Consider the following 25483-nt stretch of genomic DNA (forward strand, 5'->3'; position numbering starts at 1 on the left):
AGAAAAAGCAAACACAAACATTATGCCATCCTTAAGTCTCAATGATAATGCAATTCCCTTGCAAACTGATGATGGATTGCAAAATGAATGTTCAAAGCAACAAGAAAAGTCTGTATTGGAAGAACAAAACTGGTAAGTGATAACAGACCCACAAGAAGGAACAAACACACAAGAACCAAATTTATCAACACACAACACAGATTTACAGCATACTAATAGGCAAGAACTTGCAAAAGACTTGGGGAATATAGAAATCACCAAGCAAGAGTCAGTGCAAGGTACGAATCACACAGAATCACTATATTCAATAACGTTTGATTCAGAAAATGAAGAAGACCAAGAACCCATCAAACTTTACAATCAAGATCACAAAGCTTTAAAAGAGGGGGAGAAAGATGATTTCATTAACAACTCAAATCAAGAACAAACGATCTGGTCAGAAGAGTTAGTTAAGGACATAAACTACACAATCTCATTAAAAGAAATGCTGGCAGCATTGGGAGTCAAGAATTACCAAGAACTTTGTGAAAAGTATGAGGAAGTGGATAAAGACACTAAATTAGCAGTACAACAAAATCGTATACCTGATAGAAAACAAAGAGAAGAAGCAAACAACGTAATGATCCTATCACATCTTCCTTTCTCTGACATAGAACTTCTCACAAACTAGACTGTCAATTAACAAAATATATACAAGCTTTACAAACAAGAATAGCAGAGTTGCATGAAATGGGCTTGATACTACAAACATTTCTAACCTTCAGAAGCCTGTGTCTTCGGGCTGAACAGAGTAGAGGTACTCCACTCCAGACTGGGCTGCACAGACCTCCTCCCTCCTCCTACACCAGGAAGGAAGTCAAACCCCAGCAGGAAGGAAATGCTAGTCATAAGACCCAACTGCCATTCCCAGTTGGCCTTCCCCTACCAACTGTCAGTTTTGTTTCCTTTCCACAGACCCTAATTAAAAATAAGAGGGCAATAAGAAGTGAGAGAGTGGGAAGGGAAGTAAAATAAGGGTGGGGATTAGGGGGACTGATTAAAAGCAAAACACTTGTGTAGAAAGAAATAGTGAAAGAAGAAAGGGCAGAACTAAGAGAAGAAATCAAAATGATGGGAAAAACACAGGTGGTAAGCATAACTCTGAATGTGAATGGGATGAACTCACCCATAAAAAAGAAGCAAATAGCAGAGTGGATTAGAAACCAAAATCCTATCATATGTTATCTACAAGAAATACACATGAGGCAGGTAGACACACACAGGGTAAAGGTGAGAGGATGGAACAAAATCTATTGGGTATCAACTGAGAAAAAGAAGGCAGGAATCTCAATCATGATATTTGACAAAGCCAAAGTAAAAATAAATCTGATTAAAAGATATAGGGAAGGTAATTACATCCTGAAAAAAGGAAGTATAGACAATGAGGAAATATCAGTACTCAACATGTATGCACCAAATGGTATAGCATCTAGATTTTTAAAGGAGAAACTATTGGAGCTTAAGAAGGAAATAGATAGTAAAACTATCCCTTATTAGTAAAACTATTCTAGTGAGAGACCTGAACCTTCCTCTATCAGATCTAGATAAATCAAACCAAAAAACAAATAAGAAAGAGGTAAGAGATGTGAATGAAACCTTAGAAAATTTAGAGTTAATAGATATATGAAGGAAAAAAAATAGGGACAAAAAGAAATACACCTTTTTTTCAACAGAACATGGTACATCCATAAAGACTGACCATGTACCAGGGCATAAAAACATGGCAAACAAATGCAAAAAATCAGAAATAATAAATGCAACCGTTTCAGATCATAATGCAATAAAAATAATATCGGTAAGGGTACATGGAGAGGCAAATAAAAAATTAATTGGAAATTAAACAATATAATTCTCCAAAATTGATTGGGATGCAATCAAAGTAGTACTCAGGGGAAAATTCATATCCCTGAGTGCATATATTAACAAATCAGAGTGGGAAGAGGTCAATGAATTGGGCATGCAAATTAAAAAACTAGAAAGAGAACAAATTAAAAATCCCCAGATGAAAATTAAATTAGAAATCCTAAAAATTAAAGTAAAAATTAATAAAATTGAAAGCAAAAGACCTATTGAATTAATAAATAAGACTATGAATTGGTACTTTGAAAAAACAAATAAAATATGTAAGGTCCTGGTTAATCTAATAAAAAAAAGGAAAGAAGAAAACCAAATTAACAGTATCAAAGATGAAAAGGACAACTTCACTAATGAAGAGGAAGTTAAGGTAATTATTAAGAACTATTTCTCCCAATTATATGGCAATAAATATGGCAATCTAGGTGATATGGATGATTATTTACAAAATATAAATTGCCTAGATTAATAGAAGAAATAGAATTCTTAAATAATCCCACATCAGAAAAAGAGATTGAACAAGTCATCAAATAACTCCCTAAGAAAAAATCCCCAGGGCTTGATGGATTCACAGGTGAATTCTATCAAACATTTAAAGAACAACTAATCCTAATACTATGCAAACTATTTGACAAAATAAAGAGTTCTACCAAATTCCTTTCATGACACAAATAGGTACTAATTCCAAAATCAGGCAGACCAAAAAGAGAGAAAGAAAACTATAGACTAATCTCTTTAATGAACATAGATGTGAAAATCTTAAATAGGATACTAGCAAAAAGCCTCCAGCAAGTGATCACAAGAGTTATTCACTACAATCTGGTGGGATTTATACCAGGAATGCAAGTTTAATATTAGGAAAACCATTCACATAATTGACCATATCAACAATCAAACCAACAGAAATCACATGATTATCTCAATAGATGCAGAAAAAGCCTTTGACAAAATACAACATACATTCCTATTGAAAACACTTGAAAGTATAGTAATAGAAGGGCCTTTCCTAAGAATAATAAACAGTATGTATTTAAAAGCATCAAGCATCATCTGCAATGGGGATAAATTAGAAGCCTTCTCAATAAAATCAGGAGTGAAACAAAGATGACCATTATCACCTCTATTATTTAACATTGTACTAGAAACACTAGCAGTAGCAATCAAAGAAGAAAAAGAAATGAGGAAACTAAACTATCACTTTTTGCAGATGATATGATGGTGTACTTAAAGAATCCTAGAGAATCAACTAAAACCAAATGGAAATAAGCAACAATGTTAGCAAAGTTGTGTAAGGATAATGAGGAAGTACGGAGAGATAAGTCACTCCTATTCTGGGATGTTATTGAGTCCCTTTTAATGCTTTTCATAAAAGCTATGATCTCCCCCAAACTTTCCTCTATAAACTCAAGCTGAGTATTTAGTTCTGCATTTTGTTGAATATTAGAAGGAGCAATTGGTTGCTTTGACTGGGAAATGGGTTTTTCAAGGAGATACAATATTACAGATATAACAATTAAAATCCCAAGGGGGAGTAGTGTGTCAATTAGACTTTGTCATAAGTTCCATGGGATGAGCCATCTCAGAGAGACAATGAATAATATATTTACAAGTTTGGTCATGGAACTGATAAGCCAGTTGGTCAAGTAAGTTGTGAACTGGCTGTCACCACATATTTCTAAAGTAAACACGTGGGGAGAAGGACAAGACCAAAACTTTCTCCAGGTTTCCTAGCTAAAGAGCTTCCCCAAGCCTGCCACTTTCGGTTTAAAAAAAAGAAAAACAGCTATATTCTATCTAATTTAAGGAGAAATTAAAATGTTTTTTACTCACCTACTCTAGCAGCTGTGTTTTGAAGCCAAGTTAGCTGTTTTAAAAAGACCGACTGATTTAAGCAAATAATAAAGAGAGAAAGGAAAAAGATTTCACAGAAATTTGAGGGTTCTTGTCACAACCAACGTGACAAAACTGTAAGGATAATATATAGTTGTGACTTAAAAAATCTAAATTAATTTGGTCGCCAGGGAAAATCCAAAATAATAAAATACTCAAGTCAGCTGGAAATTATGGTGATTTTAATTAACATTGAGAGAAGGAATTAAGGAGAAGAGAGAGGAAGAGGAAAGAGTTAATTTAAATGGCTCCAGCTCAGGTTGAGCCAAGCAGGAATTAAAGGCCTTGGCCAAAGGGGCCTCCCTGAACCCAAGGGAAAGGAAAAACTTTATGTAGCAACCGCTGGTCAGATTGCTATAATAAATGGGCAAGGGATGTGAATAGGCAATTTTCTGATAAAGAAATCAAAACTATCAATAAGCACATGAAAAAGTGTTCTATATATCTATATATAAATCTCTTATGATTAGAGAAATGCAAATCAAAACAACTCTGAGGTACCACTTCGCACCTAGCAGATTGGTTAACACTACAGCAAAGGACAGTAATAAATGTTAGAAGGGAAGTAGCAAAATTGGGACATTAATGCATTGTTGGTGGAGTTGTGAAGTGATCCAACCATTCTGGAAGGCAATTTGGAACTATACCCAAAGGACACCAAAAGACTGTCTGCCCTTTGATCCAGCCATATACTGCTGGGTTTATGCCCCAAAGAGATCATAAGGAAAAAGACTTGTACAAGAGTATTCATAGCTGCGGTCTTTGTGGTGGCAAAAAAATTGGAAAATGAGGGGATGCCCTTCAATTGGGGAATGGCGGAACAAATTGTGGTATCTGTTGGTAATGGAATACTATTGTACTAAAAGGAATAATGAACTGGAGGAATTCTATGTGAACTGGAACGACCTCCAGGAACTGATACAGAGTGAAAAGAGCAGAACCAGGAGAACATGATACACAAAGATGGATACACTGTGGCACAATCGAATAAAATGGACTTCTCTACCAGCAGCAATGCAAAGATTCAGGACAATTCTGAGGACAATTCAGGACAATTATGAGAAAAAATACTATCCACATCCAGAAAAAGAACTGTGGGAGTAGAAAAACAACTGCTTGATCACATGGTTCAATGGGGATATGATTGGGGATATAGACTCTAAACAATCACTCTAGTGCAAATATTAATGATATAGAAACAGGTCTTAATCCATGACACATGTAAAACCCAGTGGAATTGCTCACTGGCTACAGGAGCGGGGTGGGATGAGGAAAGGGAAAGAACATGAATCACTTAACCATGGAAAAATATTCTACATTAATTAAATAAATATACTTAATTAAAAAAAGAAAAAGAAAATAAGGCAAAAACTGAGATGGGCTACTGAAGATGCCATTTTATTGAGGCACTGAAATAAACATTAATCATTAAATTTAAATACTTTGGAAATTTAAAAATCTGAGACATGTCTAAATTACTAATTTTTAATTTTCCCTTTTATGATCATTCTTATGTATACTCAATGATGTGAATATTCTTATATAACTCATCAAAAATTTTACTTTAGTGTCAAAACCCTTCTGGTCATGTGTATGGGTCCAGGTTTTTGGCCAGCTTGTATCAAAAATCTGAATATGGAAATAGCTATATTTACTCTTGCAAATACTAAGCATATGACTGCCACATAGTATAGGCCACCCACATGGCTCTGTTTATCCCAAATGCCATTTAAGCAAAGCTTTCTGTAAGGCATTTCTACCTATCTGTAATCCTAACAAGCAGATAATGGCTTATAAGAGCCAACATAAAAGTCTTGGTAATTAGTGATTAGGGTTGTTCGAAGTAGCCCCCTCAATATGCTGAGGTTTCTCAGAAAAGTGTGATATAGTCAGAAAACCTGTGACTGTTACTGAGAGGAACAGATCTCTTTCCCTGGAGGAGTAAGCTACATATGTCCATTTCCAAGCAAAGAACCAGTCACCATTTCGGACCTAGGCTGTTGTGTGTTTTGTTCACTGGGGCCCTATTTAGGTGCAAGCCCACTGGTCTGGGTAGGCTGATGGATTTGGAGATTGGACATCATTTTGCAGATCCATGCCAATCTAGAACTAGAAGGACTGAAATTTAAGAATACCTGAAAGGAGTCTGCCATACCAATTAATGTAGTTATTTCTAAAAAATCCATATGGCAAAGAAAAAAGGGATAGTAGTATGAAAATTGTTATTTTCTAGTAAAATTACAATGGGGGGCAGGGTTCAGTTGATGTACCTAGTCTATCTAGTGCTAGAAGTCTGGGATGAGAATTGGCTCAATACTTCTACCTAGGACATACAATTCTGAGACTTTCACCTTTATGTCAGCAGTATGTCAACATAACAAGGACCAGTGGTTTGAGAAACTTCTGCAGATTTCAATGCAGATACCTTTAAAGAGTTTCCTTAGGCTAAAGAGAGGTCAGGTGACTAGCCTACGGCATAGGATATATTTATATATATATATATATATTAGTATATATAAGAATAATATTTCAGAGACAAGATTTGAATACAGGTCCTCCTGATTCTCAGTTCTGCACTCTACCTATCAAACCACACTGATTCATTTGCAAGCAAGAGGAATAAAATGAAAGGAGATCATGAACTGCTTTAATAGTTCAGTCTCAAAACCCTAGCAGCTCTTTTAGCAGCTAATGATGATCAACTTTTGACTCTTATTTAGCCCGTATAAGCTAGTAAAAAAAGAAAACATTGGTTTCACTTCTTAGAATTTACCATTAAATCTAATATCAGTTACTTTCTTTTTTTTTTAGGAAGCAAAACCAAAGGAGAGATACAAATTACATGCAATCATTAGAAAGGTAAAAATCATAACCCAAAGAGATAATAAGGAAAAATATAAGTACAAGAATATTCATAGTTGCGCTCTTTGTGGTGGCAAAAAATTGGAAAATGAGAGGATGCCCTTCAATTGGGGAATGGCTGAACAAATTGTGGCATATATTGGTGATGGAATACTATTGGGCTCAAAGGAATAATAAAGTGGAGGAATTCCATGGGAACTGGACCGACCTCCAAGAAGTGATGCAGAGTGAGAGGAGCAGAATCAGGAGAACATTGTACACAGAGACTGATACACCATGGTACAATCGAATGTAATTGACTTCTCCATTAGTGGCAATGCAGTGTTCCTGAATAACCCGGATGGATCTATGAGAAAGAACACTATCCACATTCAGAGGAAAAACTGAGGGAGTAGAAACACAGAATAAAAAACAGTTGCTTGATTACATGGTTCAATGGGAATATGATTGGGGATGTAGACTGTAAATGAACATCCTAGTGCAAACACCAATAACATGGAAATGGGTTCTGATCAAGAACACATGTAATACCCAGTGGAATTGCGCATCGGCTATGGGAGGGACGGAGGGAGAGGAGGGAGGAATAGAAAATGATTTCTGTAACCAAGGAATAATGTTTGAAATTGACCAAATTTAAAAAAAATGTTTAGCACAAAAAAAATGTAAAAATTAGTCTCCCATTATGAGGAAAATCATCTCTTTATAATGCCTCACAATTAGAGATGGAATGAGCTACTTGGAGGGAGGGGAGGAGAATGTGATTTTCATCCCACTAAAGGGGATCATTATAGAGGCATGGGTTGAATAAGATGACCTCTGTGCCACTTTCATCTCTCACACTGTGACTTTGATCAAAAGAAAGTAGTTTTCCCCTTTTTTCCCTTCATTTTGAGAAAACTCCCTCTAATTTATCTCTAACCATGAGTTTTCACAAGCAATTTAACTTTAAATCACTTTATAAAATACTGATTTACTAAGAGACAGCTGGAGAAAGACAGCTGAAGAAAAATGAATTTAAACACAATTTCAGTCCAACATAATTAAAAATAAGGATAATAATATCATACCATACACATATATAGTGTTCCCTAGTTTATTCTTAGCAGATTTTGACATCAGAAAAGTCAAATTTCCTCACCAAACATTCTTTCTATTCATATTTACATGTAGATATACTTATATATCTACTTAGATATATAGGCTATCCTCAAAATCCAAAGTTATAAAACAAATAAAGAGATAATTATTCATAAAAGGATTCTTTATGAAAGGCACTATTGGGGTCTTTTAAGTAACAAATTTAAAACGATCCTATTTATAAACATTTAATGAACACACTTTTCATGAACACATTTGGTAAAGCATAAAACAAGGAATATCATATATAGATAAGCAGACTTATATATACATGAATATGTCTGTATTGTGATTAAGGGGAGGCCATAGATAGTCTAAACCTGTGATTTTATCCAAAGAGAATTCTCAGTGTGCCAAGTTCCTTAACTGATGCAGATATACAACTCCTGTGTAATAGAGTTTCTTTTGCCTGAGAAGTTAAATTATTCCCATTATCACATAGCTAGAATGTATTGGTGGCAGAACTAGAACCTAGGTCTTACTGAATCCAAGACCAGTCCTCTCTATTCAATATGCAAGGTGACCTGGGTTCAAGTAGTGTATCTGACACATCCTGATTACAAGTAAGTTTATGTATATTGTCTTCCCCCATTAGAATGTAAGCTCCTTGGAAGGCAGGTACTATTTTTTTTAACTTCTTTTTGTAACTCTACCTCTTACTACAGTGCCTGACACATAGTAAGCTCCTAACAAATACTAGTTAACTTGATTTGAACTTTTTGTGCCCCTAGCAATTCTCAAAAAAAAAAAAAAGAGATGTGTTGGGCACCCAGTAGCTCAGTGGATAGAGCACCAGGCCTGAAGTAGGGAAGATTCACCTTTTTATGTTCAAATCTGGCCTCACTTAACTAGCTGTGTAATCCTGTTTGCCTCAATTTCCTCATTTGTAAAATGATTTCGAGAAGGAAATGGCAAACCACTCTAGTATCTTTGCCAAGTAAATCCCACAAACAACAACAACAAAAAAAGATGCAAAGTGTAACTAATTTCAGTTTTTCATTTTACTGGTAATTTTAGGTTAGAATATTCTTTCAGTGTTTCTCTTAGAAACTTTGTAATTTTCAAAGTTGAAAGTCAAACTTAACAAGATATTCTATTTGAATATTTATGAAGCATATACAAAGCACAAAATTTTGTTATTCTAGAGCACCAATGTAATAATCTTATAACTACTAATAAAACCATAATCATATTGCTTGGAAAACTTTGATCATTACAGTCACTATGAATTTTGTCACTTAAAAAGGAGTAATTTAGATGATGGTGGATAGAGCATATTGTAAGATCACACCAGAAAGAACCAATGCCATGCAAAACGTGAAAAAAAATTTGAATTAAAAAACCTTTTTTGTTTAACTACTTTTTTTATTCAAATGTGACTTCTTTTTTCGACATTGGAGCACTAACATATAATAGCATTATTCACTGCAAATGATCTATTTACAGATTATCTCTTCTTTCTTCTATTTCCCATCTTCTTACCATGTATGAGCAAGAAAAAAGCACAAAATGGAATTTAATTTCTGTTAAAAATTATGATGCTTTATTAGAAGCACTGAAGAAAGGTTCAGTTGTGGCTATCCACTAAAATGAGGGTTTCAAATTATATACAATTTTATTATCTATACCTTCCCTAACCACTATTGCCATGGATAATTACACAAATTTAACATGCATTCCCAACCAATTGTGAATAGGCAAAGGGAGTGGCTGAGAAATCTGAAGATTTGTTTCCTGTCACCAAAACTGACAGGAGTAGAATATTATGAAATCAAGCTATGTAAGGAAAGAAGAGGTACTTCATATCACATTTCCTATTAGCTATTTTTGGAAAAAACCCCAAATGTCCCTTATTGGTTGATATTTTGATTTATTATGCAAAATAAGTATTTCAAAGGATTTGTTTGGATTTGGGTCTTGGTGGGTGAAACAAAAGGAGAGAGTGGTTATAGTAACATTAAAAATATGGATTTGGATAGTATAGACTCACAAAATCATTTAATCTTTCTGCACTTCAGTGTATATTTAAAACAAGAATAAGATCTTTATTATGAGGAAAGTGTTCTGTGCTTAATAATGCAAGTTGCTATCATTGTATTACATTTTTTGAGAGCATAAATAATCCACCTTGAAGTCTATTGAACTATTTCCCTCTTAGTGACACTCAACAAGATATCAGGTGAGAATATCAGCACAGGCTCAGAGGTATCAACATTCTTGTCCAATCATCCTGGTTTCATTCCAACCAAGGGCCAAAGACACAATCCAGAAAAATAATACAATGAAAATTTCAAAAGGGAAAGAAAACTTTCAGATATATGCAAAGTTATAAATGTTTCCTAGAGGCTAAGTAAAAGCAACACATGGCAAATAGGAAAAATATTTATAACATCATTTATCTTGAAAATATTTACTAACCACATTTATTTGTCTTTTAAAGACTCCTTTCCAAAGAATATATATTATTGTTCAGAAATAGAAATCAGTATTTCTGAAAGAGGGCAGTATGAACCTCACTCCAATTATGGATACAGATACTGTCTGAACTCTTTACTCAATAGCAAACATATTTCTACCTTGTCATACTCTCTTTACTCCCTTATTCCTATCCCCCCAACTCTAACTACCCCACCAGCAAAGTCCCACATTAGATCTGCCTGCTTCTTCCACTGTGCTATCTGGAAAGCCTGTTCTATAATTAACAAACTAGTTTTAATTCTAAACCTCTTTCCATTTTTTGGCACTCAGTGAAACTTGGCTCCAACTTGCTAACATTTTATCCCAGAACTGGTTGTATTTTAGGCCATGGAATTCAAAATGTAGGTCGGAGGGATATGTGGTTAGTAAGACTGACAATACTAAGATATTTTAATTTCTAATATAGTAAATATTGATAAATGTAACTCACATAAAAGAAAGATCTTTGTGGTCTTAAATAATTTTTTAAGAGTGCAAAGGCATCTTGAGACCAAAAAACTTAAGTAATTGTTTTAGATCAACTTACCCAATTCACTGGTTGTGGATAGGGAGTTGAAATACTCCTTACTCTTCAATGCCATTTTTAGATTCTCCCTCTACCACCAACACTAAGCAACCTCTTCCCTTTTGAGGTTCCTTCTATTCAAATTTATCAGATCCAGATAATCGAGAATCTGGTCGCCATTATCTATCAACCAAGGGCTTTCACTTTTCTTCCTCAATGAATTTAGCACCGGAGGTTCAGTCTTTCTGTAGGTCCTACCTTTTGTCCCAAGGCTCAGTCCTACTGAGCCTCTCTCCTCCCACTAAAATGGTAGTTTTTAAGATGTGCATATTATAAATCTCACTGTCAGTCTGCTGAAATCTTCAAATAAAATATATAGGACTACAAAGAAAATAAATTATAAGTATTCCTTCTTGACTTTCCTTATTGCAGTTTCAATATGTGGCTGGTGGGCATAAAAAATTATATGGGAATTTTTTGGAGTTTTGCAGAAGCCTCAGATGACAGAGAAAAGGCCAGCAGATGACAAAGAAATGTTCTATGTAGCCTATGACCAAATACTAAATCCTAAGTTTTATAATAAGGTACTGTCAACACTCCATTAAAGAAAAAGAAAAAAATGAAATTCTTCTCTGGTAGGGAGTGCCAAAAAATTTTATGGGATTTTCCAGATTGTGGGTGTGCTCTGCTACCCTCATGATGTAGAAAGGATGCTTATCAATTGAAATGTGGTTATCAAATTATTAAAGAAACAAATTCCCAGACTCCAGGCTAAGAAGTCCTGGTCTATGCTATTTCACTTGGTTCTCTTATGAGCGCCAAAGGGTTCAGTTATCATTTTTATACAGATGATTCTCAGTTCTACACAACCAGTTCTAACTTTTCTCCTGATATAACAATGGCTTTTTGAACATCTCAAAAACTTAGTGCCCTATGTGCTATCTCAAATTCAATGTCCACAACAATTAATTATATTTTCTTTCAAATACATCCCTCTACTAAATTTCTCTACTACCATCTCTGCAGAAAGTGGAAAATAAAGTTTATCAAGGAAAAAATAACATTTTCAGGTACACAGCCCAAGAATTCTCCTGTTAGAAATTCTCTTAAATGTACTCTTCCTTACTTGTAGTTACATGTAGTCTTTTCTTTTTGATACTATTTGCTCTTCTCCCACCCATTTTTGATCCTGTATTATTTTATGAATTAGAAAAAGAAATATCAATAAGGAAAACCAGTTTTAAGTTATGTCTAAAATGCTAATATTCTTGCCACAACGTTGTTGAATAATTCTTTTGAACCCTACTGCTCTCTCCCTTTTTCACAATCAGTAATACTATTCATAAATGTGAAATGGGAGAGAACTATACATTGTTTACCTATGTAGCATTTTACACCAATACCAAATTATCATTTGAATTTGTATGTTCTGCTTTTGTCTGAATTTTTATCTGAATGACCTATTTTATCTGATTATCTAAGCTTTTGTGAGTCCAGGATCAAATAAATCTAAAGGTTACATAAAAAGCAAACAATTAGAAAACTTTCATTTTCATTTTTAATTCCTAAAGAAAAAAAAACAAAAAAATTTAGCCAAGGAAATACATATATTTGTCAGAAGCCTATAAAAACCCATCAAATCACTAACTTCCCAGTACACTTTTCCCTTTACTATTTTGTACTAATTATAATGAGCTTTGCAAAATAAGAGAACACTCAATTTATATTCTTTAAAAATTTCCAGGGGGGCGGAAGAGTGGCTAAGTGGTCTGGGAGCCAGGTCCAGAGACCAGAGGTCCTGGGTTCAAATTGGCCTCAGGTACTTCCTAGCTGTATGACCCTGGGCAAGTCACTTAACCCCCATTGCCCAGCCCTTACCACTCTTCTACCTTAGATAAGGTAAGGGTTTTTAAAAAAATTTCCCTTGCAGCATAGTTTTAAAGTTTGTTTTTTAAACTTTTTTCTTTGTTTTTTAAAAATCATGTTTATTTACAAATATGTAGTGTCCTAAAAATCTTAGTGCAGTCATAACATTTATATAGTGCTTTTAAGGTTGCAAAGCACTACAAATATGATCTCATTTTATCATTACAACAACTCTAGGAGTTATCTGTATTTTCCAGATGAGGAAACAGAAAGACAGCAGTTAAGTAACTTGCCCAGGGTGAGTGTCAAAGCTAAATTTAAGAGCTGAAAACTGGTCTTCCTGTCTCTAGCCCCTGTTCACTGATACTATGCCTCTTGGCTATCTAACACAGCTTAAAATTGCACTAAGGCTTTTGGAGCAACCTGTCCTTTGCCATCCTCCCATATCCAGTCAACAAGTTCGACATTTTGTTCACAGGAAAATGAAATAATCATGCTTTTGTATTTGGAAAATGTAGAGATGATATTTACATAATAAGCATTATTAGACTTATTATTTCAGAGTTTAACAAAGGTGCAACAACCTCTTTTTCTGCAAAGGTTTTAGTACTCTACCAGCAGGGAAAAATTGTAAACCGTCACTGACAAAACTTCGTGTTAATTTTTACAGCTTAAGGGAATTCTAGGTTTGGGGGAAGAAGAGACTAAAAATAATTTTAAACTTTAATGAATTTGCGGAAACCATCAGGCAATAAAAAGATTCTTATTTCTTTCCTCACTCCGGCTCCTCAGTGAGAAAGAGACCTCAGATCCCGAAGCAGGGAGTAAGGGGCCTAGGAGGGGTTGGAGATGTGGGGTACGGGTTGATTAGGGGGTGGGGAAAAGAAAAGCATTTGAAGAATAAAATACTGCCTTTAAGGGGTCCTTGGCAGATTTAAGGAGTTCAGGGAGTTTACAGTAGGAACAGGATACTGAGCAAAAAATGTCACGTTTTACTTTATTTCCTGCTCCTTTCCTAGTCTGCCATAGAGCTCAATCCATCAGCAGAATATTAAGGGTCTACCTAGCCCTAGGGGCTGGGTGAAGGAAGTACAACGCCTTCTCACAGCCGTCCCCGTCCTTAGGCCCCGCCCCTCGGCTCATGCCCCGCCCTCCAGGGCGGCCCCTCTCGAACGGGGTCTTCAGCCTTACCTGTGCAAAGACCGTCAGGTAACCGCCAGTCGGCAGGTCTAGGCGTCCCTTATACCAGACCGCTCCTACTCCTGCCAGCGCTACCCCCGCCACAGCCACAGCCTTGGGGCCAGGTCGGGGAAGTGCCTTCCGGCCCACGGCGAACACATTACGCAGACGGTTGCCCCAAATCGCGATTAGAGCTGCTCTTCGAGCGCTTGCAGCCATATTCGCGGAAGTGTCAACGCGATGATTTCTACACAGATCGGGAAACTCTGAGGAGCCACTAGGGACAGAAGTCAGCCGCAGCCGCAGCCGCCGTCGCCCCCGCCCCCTCTGCAGCCGGTCTCGCGAGAATACCAGCGACTTCTCTTGCCTTTCGTTCGCTGAGCTTAGACTGAGGCCTGGGGAAAGGGAGGGACGATGACCTTGTCCTCCTTTCCCGGAGATGTGCCCTCACGTTCCCTGGAGCAACTTCCAGGCCCAGCCTCCAGGCTTGCCCCAAGGAAAGGGGCCTGGAAACATACTCCTGTGATAAGAGAAGCAACTTTTCCTAAACCTGCTGAGTGCTAGGTACTGGAAGAACACCCTGAATAGTGCCCTCAAATCTTCAGTTATAGTTATTGAGGACCAACTGTTTTTTTGGTGGTGGAGTGGGGAATCTGAGCCGGTGATGTCACATTAGCGGGAACCTCCCGGTGCAGAAACTCCTTTCACTCTTCACTTTAGCTTGTGAGCCATCTCCCCTAAATGCACTGTTTTTGACTTTGTATCTCCAGCACTTAGCACAGCACCTGACATATAGAGCTTAATAAATGTTCTTGACTTGATTTTGAGAAGCTTTACATAGAAAAGACACCGGCACCTCCAACCCTCAGCACTCTATTTCTAGAATCCGGACATTTTCACGGACTGTCCTCCAATGGCCGGAATTTTCTTCTTTATCCCCACCTTTTGACTTTCTTGGCTTCGTTCAAACTTCAGTCCCAACTTATGCAGGAAGTTCCCAGTTCTCCTTATCATAGACCCTTCCCTCGGAGACCTCTCCCCGACTCCAATTTATCCTGTATACATTTTGATTGTACAAAGTTGTTTGCCTGTTGTCTTCCACATTAGACTCTGAATTCCTTGAGAGCAGGGACAGTTTTGTTTTGGGGCCTTTCTTTGTACCCATCCAACAGTGCATGGCACATAGGGATTTAAGCATTTATTGACTGACTAGCTACAGAAAAATCCTAAACTTGCTACTCTGCAAATTCAGTAGTTTCTTCATTTGCTTTAATTCCATAGCTGCAGTTTAGCAACTAATTTGTAACATACAGAAATACTTTGAAAATCTTAAAACTATAAATATTAGCTAATATTACCTGGAAGGGGGGTGCACCGAGAAATTAAGTAACTTGGTTGGTTCTGACTTCAATATTTTAAATTTATTTTGTGTATGTTTTTAATTTGGACCGAATACCTGTTGTTTTCCCCAAGCAGAAGATAAACTTGGTTTTCTTTTGGTGGGGGGAGGGTGTCTTGTGGTCAAGAGACAGCAGTGGCCTGAAACATTCAAGTACTTCTGAGCAAGTCACTTAAGTTCTCAGTGTTCTACTCTCTAAGACTGACTATAAAGAGCAGAGAAATGCTAACCTAACTGGGTACAGGAATTTCCTCATCTGAAAGTTCATTATACCAGTGAAAATCTCTATCTCTTGATTTGGTCACACAGCTAGTATGTGTTAAGAAGAATCTGACTCTGTTAACAAACCTAATCTGTTAATGGTCCCTTTCATTACTATGAAGATATAAACAGGTCAAATTCCTATATCTCTCCTTCAAACACTACCTTGTTCTATAATCTGATCATTAAGGATTCTAAACAAATCACCCAGCTTTTAGCCCAGGAATTTCCTAAAGTTATGGTGTTGAGTGCATCCTAATCTATTTCTTGATCCTTTTCCAGCTTCCCACAAAGTCTGTGCCAACCAGTCAAAAACATTTATTAAGAGCCTATGTGTTAGCATTAGGGATGCAAATGAAATCTAGCCTTCCTTTAAGGAACTTAAATACTATAGGAGAAGGCAACATGTAATAAATATGTAAATACCAATATATTCATATACATATATATTACTTGGCATGTATTGGTCATTTCAATGGTTTTTAAAAAATGAATTTTGTGATACTCATTAAGAAAAGTAGAAAAAGCATAAATTTGAAATGAGGGAACCTGTGTTTAAATCCTCCCTCCTTTACATTAGGCAAAATATTAAACCTCTCTCTCTGGGCCTTAAATTCCTTATCTATAAAATGAGGGGAGTCAATTACATTGTCTCCAAGTTCCTTTTCAGCCCTAAACCTATGTATGATTCTATGACAACAGGAGTTTTCCAGTGCTTAGTCTAGTGCCTGGCGTAAAGTAGACTCTTGTTTATTGAATTAAATTGAATCCTTATAGTAGCATAAATTCAAGGTCAGAACTAATATATTTTTGGCTATGCATAACAGATATAGGAAGAGTAAATTATCTTCCTAATGTATTGCTTTGATTATGCCACTTCCTTCTTCAGAAATCTATAGGTTGCTTCCAATTTGCCACATCAAATCTAGATTACTTCAGAACTGAACTATTGTAATAGCCTTCAGTTTCTTCCTTTTCCAGTCATCCACACAGCTGCCAAATTGAAGTTCCTAAAGCACATGCCTAGGGCTAGGTGCCACAGTAGATAGAGTCCTGGACCTGGAGTCATAAAGACTTACCTTCCTGAGTTTAAATCTGAACTCAGATACTTACTAGCTGTGTGACACACAAGTCGCTTAACTTGTCTCAATTTCTTCATCTATAAAATGATCTGAAGAAGAGAATGGTAAACCACTTCAGTATTTTTGCTAGGGAAATCCTAAATGGAGTTATGAAGAGTTGAATAAGACTAAAAATAAAAACAATTATTTCAAATCTGGCTTCAGACACTTCCTAACTGTGTGACCCTGGACAAGTTACTTAATCTCATTTGCCTAGCCATTGCCTTTCTGTGTTAGAATTGTTATTCAGATAGTGAGGGATAGTTTAAACAAATACAAAAAAGCACAGGTCTGAACATGTCACTTCCTTGTTCAAGGAACTTCAGTGATTCTATATTGCCTCTTAACTAACACACAAATTGTTTTGTTTGCAACAAAAACTCTTTATAGTCTGGCTCTAGTCTGTCTTCCTAGGCTGATTTCACATTTCTCCTCATCATGCACTTTAGTTCCATTTTCATTGTTCTGTTGTTCTTTTCCATACACGACATTCCATTTCCTATCTCTATGCCTTTGCATAGACTGTATTCTGAACCTGGAGTCCTCTTCTTTTTGAAATTACTACCTCCCTTCAAGGTTCAGTCCAAGTGATGCTTAAGGCATCATGAAAGATTCACCCAGTTATTAGTGCACCTTTCAAAAAATACTTTAAAATTTATCTTGTGTATATTTTAATTTTACTTATTTATATATATTCTGTTGTACTCTAAGAATAGTTTAACTTGAGAATGTGAGTTGTTTTTTTGTTTTCTTTACATTCCTCATGTCTGACACAATGTCTGACATGAAGTAGATTCTTAATAAATACATGTTGACTTTAACACATTCTTTAAGGCCAAGTTAATTGATTCATCTATGTGTTATTTGACTACCCTAATTATAATTCTCTGCATATTTTTGTACTAGCTAAGCAAACCTGTTTGTTGTCTCTTCCCATCTTCCAAGCACCACCCATACCTCTAAGCATTTCTTTGTACTTGACTGCTAAAGTTGCCTTCCTATTCCTGATAACTTCATTAACCATTCATCTTCTTCCTACTTCCAGGTTATGTTGGGGTGCTATGAGAGACAAAAAAAAAGAAAAGAAAAGAAAACATAAAGTACAGTTTCAGTCATCTAGAAACTCTTTAAGAAACCAATGGTAAAAGATTTGAAAAGTAATTACAAAAAATATGAGATATATAATTTATGCTCTTAAAAGTAGCTCATTGTTTCCTTTTAGATGGCTCTGATTGTTAAGTTTTTCTTATATCGAATCTAATTTTTTTTTTTATGTAACATCCACTCATCACCTCCAAATTCTGTTGTCTGGGACCAAGCTGAACAAGTCTAATTCCACTTCTACTTGATAGTCTTTGAAATTACTTGGAAACAGGTATCATGTTCCCAAATCTTCCCTAAGTAAAACATATCTCATTCTCTCATCCTTTTATGGTGGCATCTATTATTAAATGCAAATTACTATGCTTTTAATAATAAATAATAATAAACATGTAACATTTTAAGATTTGCAATCATTTTACTCATGTCTCATTTGATTTGATCCTTAAAATAACACTTGAGGGAAATGCTATTACTTCCATTTTATAGAACTTAGTTTCATGGTTCAGACTTAAATACTCTAGGAAGAGGGAGTAATTTCAAGAATACAATCATTTTTAGTTGACTGGAATAGTAGTTTTATACAAGTTTTCCTAAAATGTGGAAAAGGCATGGAGCCAGGAGCTTTGAATGTGTCATCATATATATGTCAACATTTCCTTAGAGGACCCCAATTCCTTGCATGACAGAAAAAAATTCATCTTTAATATTTAACCATCCTTCAAGGCACAACTCAAGCTAAATCTGTTTTGTGAATCTGTCCTCACTGCTCCAGATTTTTTGAAATTCTTCTCCAAATTCTTATGACATTTACTTTGAGTGATTAAATTTATCAAGTATTTATACATTTTTATACATATCTTGTGTTCTCCATTAGCCCTTGAAGGCTAGAACAATATTATACTTAAAAAAAAATCCCCAAACCCTTAGGGAGCAGCTAGGTGGCTCAGTGGATTGAGAGCCAGGTCTAGAGATGGGAGGTCCTGGGTTCAAATCTGACCTCAGACATTTCCTAGCTGTGTGACCCTGGGCAAGTCAATTAATCCCCATTGCCTAGCCCTTACTGTTCTTTTGCCTTAGAACCAATATCCAGTATTGATTCTAAAACAGAAGGTAAGGATTAAAAAAAAAAACTAACCTTACCTTCCATCTTAGAATCAATATCATGTTTTGGTTCCAAGGCAGAAGAGTGATAAGGGCTAGGCAATGGGGATTAATTGACTTGCCTTAGGTTACTAGACCTGACTCCCAATCTATTGAGCCATGTAGCTGGTGCACCATGTTTTACTTTTTAAAATCCTTCACCAGGTCTGGGACTTGAATTCAAATCCCAATTCTGCAATTTACTACAGACAAGTCAACTTATTAGAACTCAGTTTCTTTATCTGTAAAATGAGGAATTGGAATAGGAGGCCTCTAAAAGATGGTTCCAGATCTAAATCTATGATGCTGTTATATTTTGATTGTGTATAAGATTTCTATTGCTCCTGATCCAACTGCTTAGTGAGGATGACTAAAAGTTACACAGATTCAAGATTACTAGTCCAGGTCACATTCATACAGAATCCCAAATTCAAACCAGAAGAAATAATGCTGTTTGTCAAGTTGTATCCATCATAATAAATCCATATTAAAGAACAAGGGCGAATTAAATTCAGCAAGGATTTATCAAGTACCTATTTTGCAAGAGACACTGTACTAGGTGCTGGAGATAAGGAGACAAAAACCAATTCCTGCCCCTAAGTGACTTACATTATATTGATAGGATACACAATAAAAATAAGTATGCACAAGGTGGTATCAAGAATAGAGAGCTCTAACAACTGAGGGTATCAAGAAGGGTCTTGTATGGCAAGTGGTGCCTAAGGTATGATTTGAAGGAAGCTAAGGATTCTTAGAAGTGATGGTGAGAGAGGGAGAACCTTCCAGGAGCAGGAGACAGCATATGCAAAAGTAAGATATAGAATCTCTTGAAAGGAATGTAATGAAATGTCATGATCAAAAATCTAGGTTAATTTAGCAAAACTCTGGAGTTTTCAATTAGGAGATATCTCTTGCAGTAATTTTTCTGAAAGACTTTACTTACTTTGTATTTGCTGATATAGTCTCATCTGTATATCTTTGATTTCTGTTTAACATCAGCTTGGATAAATAGGCTTGTTTGGATTTTTGTTTTTGTTAAGCTGGCATTTGATGGTAAGAGTCAACCTATTTGGGTAGCATAATCATATCCCTCACATTTCTATATTCTCTCATTTGGTGATCTTATCAGTTCCCATGTGTTGATTATAATCTCTATGCAGTTGATTCCCAGATCAATAAATCCAGCTCTCTTGAGCTCCAGAAGTACATCACTAATTTCTATAATGGACATTTCCAACTAGAGTTCCTTTAGGCATCTCAAATTCAACATGTCTGAAATTGAACTCACTATCTTTTACTCCCAAGCCTTTTGCCTTCTTGGTTACAATCAAGGACACTTTTCCATTTTTCCAGTCCCCCAGGTTTATAACCTTAATATCTTCTTTGACTCATTACTCATACTCAACCTACATATCTAAACAGTTTCCTAATTTTGTTATTTCTGTTCTTACATCTCTTTTGTATGTCTCCTCTCTACTTACATAGCTGGCTTCCTAGTTCAAGCCCTCATTACTTTTCACCAGGAATATTTCATTAGTCTTCTAATTGGTTACCCTGTTTCAGGTTTCTTCCCCCACTCTAAAACATCTGCCACATAACTGCTAAAGTGATTTTCCTAAAGTACAGTTCTGTTTATGTTACTGTCTTACTAAATACATTCCTTTGATTCCATATTATCTCAAGTATCAGATATGAACTCTTCTTTTTTGGCATTTAAAACTTTTAATAATCTAGCGCCTTCCTATGTTTCTGGTCTTCTTACCCATTACTCCCCTCCACACATACGCCAGACCAGCCTTACTGGCCCTCTTGCTTTTCCTCTGTTAGTGTAGAAATGACAGAGAAAGAAATAGGTTTAAGGATAAGTGAAAAGGTTGGTTTTACCGAGGTTGGTCTGGCCATATGCTAGGAACTCTGTGACAGGAGATTCTAGAGTCTGGAGAGAAGATTTGAAGGGGTACTAATCAACGGAAAGGGCTTCCGGTTTCTTGGAGTTGAGAGGAAGTAGCCAGGCTCTGCTGATCCTGGAGATACCAAATCTAACAGTGAGGTTGAAGGGAAACCTTTGGACTTTCTTGGAAGCACCTTTCTTCACAAGAAGAGAGACATCTAAGAAGATCTTGTATAATATCAAACATGATTAAGACCTCAATATCAAGTCAGTGTTGGTGTGAGGCCTGAGGCAAACTCTGTCTTTTAGGGTTTATCCCTGTTCCATCTTAAAGGACTGTTATCTCTTGAGAAACCACCTTGGGAGAATTTTGTAGTCATGTAGATTCAGAGAAAGGAAGGGCTTAGGGAGCTTCAAGAAAAAGGAAGGTTTCCCCATGCTGGGAACGTAGAGGGAGAGGGGAGTAAGAATTCATAGTGTGAGGGAAAACCTTGTTCCTTAATCCTCCCTTCCTAACCTTATATTTTATTAATAATAAATCTTTTACTTTTATTGTAGGTCTGGTTGCATATGCGTATGCGTGCGTGTGCGTGTGTGTGTGTGTGTGTGTGTGTGTGTGTGTGTGTGTGTGTGTGTGTGTGTATGAACTGAGATCAGGACCTTATTAGTTTCCCTTGTGAGAGATCACATGATTTCTGAGGTCTAATGTCATTGCATAATATTTTGAAAAGACAATATATCTAAGGATGCTGGTGGAAAAGAATGAAAAATAAGAACAAAATAGAACATGTAATTACAATGACTTAGATCAGCCTGGGAGAAAAGATGAGAAAATGCTTTTCTTTTCCTTCACTGTAAGAGATTAATGAGTATTAAATACACTAATTTCTGTCAGACAAGGTCTCCATGTTGTTTAGTTTTGATTAACTAAAAAAAAAAAAACCGTTGTGGAGACAGTCCAGGACCCTAGGCTCAAAAACCTTGGTAAATGACAGTATTCCTAAAACCAACAGAACACGGGGATGGCGATGCCTCTAAGCTAATGTCCTCAGTCATTATCCTGGGAAGAAGTCCTTGAAGAGATGTAGCAGGCAACTCCTCCAGTAGATGCCAGTCACATTGGCAAATCCACACAGATGGATTCCATCTGTTCCATCTATAGTGACACACACACACATAGGTAGATCAATATCTATATATCTACATCTATACATATTTCCTCTTCCATCAGAATGTGAGCTCCTTAAGGACAAGAACTGGTTTGACTACTTTTCTTTGTAATGTTAGTGCGTAGTACAGTATCTGGCATATAGTAAATATAAATAAATTGTGCATTTAATAATGGGGATGCTGTGATCAGAAACCTATTAATTTCCCTGGTGAGAGATCAACTAATTATGAGGTTTATAGTCTTTGTATAACATTCTTCCAACCCCTCAAAGGGATCTCAACAATTTTACATTTTTTCATTATATACAATTCTACATTTGATTTTCCTTAATGACTATCTCTTTGACTTTGACAAAGATATTCATAATTTGTTAAGCTGGATGGTTTTCCCATTGTTTGAACATGTTTTCTGTCCTAGTTAAACCATGTCTAGAGTATTCTACTTAGTTCTGGGTACTACATTTTGGGAAAAATATTGATAAACTAGAGTTTGTATATTGGAGGACAACCAGGATGGGGAAGGCCTCAAGATCTCAGCACATAAGAATAAGGTAAAGAAGTTGGGTATATACAACAGGGAGACAAAAAAGATTTAGAGAAGCTGTGATAAAATATTTTTTAAGTTTTTGAAAGACCATCATATATGAGATATGAAAGTTGTTCCTCTTGGCCCTAGATGGCAAGATTAAAATAATGGATGGAGTTTTAAAAATGTGGAAGATTTGTTCTACAGGGTAGAAGATTTAAAGGTTTTTTTTTTCCTTGTTTTGTTTTCTAACAACAAAGTATTTGTATAAAAGATGAGTGATGAGATGTTCATTTTTTCTTTTTTACATTTTTTGGGAGTGTAGAGTGTAGATTTGTTCTAAAGGTAGAAGACCTTCCGTGGTCAGTGCTGTGGTCAATATAATAAGCTCACAGGGTAGAAAGCATTTTAGAGGACTTTGTCTTTTCCTATTAAATATATGAACATATTTATTGTCAGCCTTATTGAAGATAAAGACATCTTGAAGTCTCATCTAACTGAAGATGAGTTGACTGAGTCAGGATGCAGGATAATTGAAGAAGAGCTGGATTTGAAGTCAGAAGACCCAAGTTTGAAATATGGCTCTGCCAACTGTACTACCTAGATGACCTTTGGTAAGTCATCTAACCCCTCTGGACCTCAGTTTTCTCATCTGTTAAATGGGTTTGAGGAGATGACTTCCAAAGTTCTTTTCAGCTCTAAACCTGTGGGTTAATTGAGGATAATTTAGTAGCCTACTTGGCCTATAAAATGGAAAAGGCAATTGAAAAGTCATCTTTTTTTTTGAAAAATCTAGCGAGTTGATAAACACAGACTAGAATACAGTGGGTCTATGAGTGGACTTGGGTGTCTGGGTGTCTGGATAAGAATAAACTTATGCATGAGCACAGTCTCTTCCCTGGTGCTCCCATCCAGCTGCTAATGATTGATTTCAAATGAGACAATTTGTAGTTTTATAGATCTTACCATGTAACACCAAAGTAGAGCTCCTGAACCCTGAATTCTGGTTTAAGTCATGAAGAGAGAAACCCTCTAGTTAAGTAGTGGGACTTCTTAAACTCCAGTTTTCTAGAGAAGTGTTAGGAGTTTTTGAACTATTTTCTGAAAACAAAACAAAAAACCCCACAAGAACTACTATTGTAGTAGTAGTCTCTCGGTGATCGAGAATGACTATTGTCTTTGTGCAGTTTCATCTATGGTGTACCCTCATGTGGCTTTGGAGTCCAAAGGCTGAGGCGCACAGTTTGTGGCACACGGGGCATGGGACGCCAGTTGTTACGGGAGGGGCGGCTGTGGCCTGGTGTCGGTGTTCACGCGCAGCGGCAAGACATCGACGTCGCTCATCTTCAAAGGTGGCGGCGGCATGGTTAATGTGGGTTCACCAGCTGCTTCTGTCAGAGGCAGCGAGTTCTAGTTGCTTTGGTGTGATGCCAGCTCACCTCAAGTTTGACTTTAGCAGCTCCATGAATCTTTTCTTTGGTCGGCCTTGTTTCCTGAGTCCAGCTGACAGTTCACCATAGAATACCTGTCTTGGTATTCGCTGTGGGTCCATGTGGATGACGTGTCCAGACCATCGTAGCTGGGTTTTGAGGACCATTACTTCGATGCTGGTGGAGTTGGCTCTGTCGAGGACTTCCTGGTTGGTGATTCGGTCCTGCTATCAGATCCTCATGATTGACCGGAGGGAGCATTGGTGGAATTGCTCCAGCTGTTTCATGTGCTTCCGGTACAGTGTCCATGTCTCGCAACCGTATAGGAGCGAGCTGAGGACCACTGCGTTATACACTTTGAGCTTTGTCACAGTGCTTACACCGCTGTGTTTGAGGACTTTGGAGCGCAGTCGCCCGAGTGCCTGGCTGGCCTTTTGGATCCTGGCATTAATCTCGTGGTCTAGGGACCCGTCGTTGGCGATGGTGCTGCCCAGGTACTTGAAAGTGTTGACGTTAGAAAGCTGCGTGCCGTCGATTGTAACGCACGGCTGGTTCGTTGGCCTCCCTGGTGCAGGTTGGAACAGCACCTCTGTTTTGCTGAGGCTGATAGTCAGGCCAAACAGTTTTGTTGCAGTGGAGAACCTGTTCACAATGGTTTGGAGATGATTTTCTTGGTGGGCCATGAGAGCACAGTCATCTGCAAAGAGAGCTTCCAGGATGAGTCTCTCTGTTGTCTTTGTTTTTGCGGTCAGGCGGCGAAGGTCGAATAGTGAGCCATCCAGTTGGTATTTGATGTAGACGCCCAGGACTAGATCCATCACAGCATGTTGTAATACTTGGGTGAAAAATAGGTTGAATAGTACCAGAGCGAGGACACAGCCTTGTTTCACGCCATTGGAGACGTTGAAGCGATCGGAAGTCTCTCCACCAGATAGGACTTCCCCTGTCATGTCGACATGAAAGAGCTGGATCAGTTTGACGAATTTTGCTGGGCAACCGGGCTTGCTGAGGATCACCCACAATGCGTCCCTGTTCACTGTGTCGAATGCCTTTGTCAGGTCTATGAAGACAATGTAGAGACTCAGGTTCTGCTCAAGGCATTTTTCCTGCATTTGCCTCACCGGGAAGACCATGTCGATGGTGCTGCGATCTGATCGGAATCCACATTGTGATTCAGGCAGGTTCTGCTCTGAAACAGATGACAGGAGTCTGTTGAGTATAACACGGGCGAGGATCTTTATGGCAGTGGAGAGTAGTGAGATGCCTCTGTAGTTGTCACAGGCTGCTCGTGAGCCTTTGTTCTTGTATAGGGCTATGATGGAGGCATCTCTGAGTTCTGGGGGCTTATCTTCCTCTTCTCATATGCTGGTCAGCACTATGTGGAATGCCTGGAGCGCCTTTCCATTTAAGGCCTTGTACACCTTGGTTGGGATCCTGTCTTTACTGGGTGCCTTGCCTGCACTCATTTGTTTAATGGCTTTTTGGACCTCCTCTATTGAAGGAGGGACGTCAAGTTGTTCAATGCAGCGGTTTTGAGGGATCTGGTCAAGGGAGCTTTGGTCGACTGAAGAGGGTCAGTTGAGGATCTGACTGAAGTGTTCTTTCCACCTGTTGCTGATGCCTTTTTTATC

At 37.2% G+C, this 25483-nt stretch overlaps 1 protein-coding gene across 1 annotated transcript in view; it reads right to left on the reverse strand.

The window, feature by feature from the left end:
* The window catches only part of MICU2 (mitochondrial calcium uptake 2), a 186467-nt gene extending 172214 nt beyond the window's left edge, over positions 1 to 14253 (reverse strand). Inside the window, exon 1 of the mRNA XM_007495212.3 lies at positions 13823 to 14253. Coding sequence (XP_007495274.2) covers positions 13823 to 14029 — 207 coding nt within the window. The 5' untranslated portion in view covers positions 14030 to 14253. The remainder of the gene's footprint in view (positions 1 to 13822) is intronic.
* Between the last annotated feature and the right edge of the window lie 11230 nt (positions 14254 to 25483).

Source organism: Monodelphis domestica, chromosome 4 (assembly GCF_027887165.1).
Source record: "Monodelphis domestica isolate mMonDom1 chromosome 4, mMonDom1.pri, whole genome shotgun sequence".
Classification (NCBI taxonomy): domain Eukaryota; kingdom Metazoa; phylum Chordata; class Mammalia; order Didelphimorphia; family Didelphidae; genus Monodelphis; species Monodelphis domestica.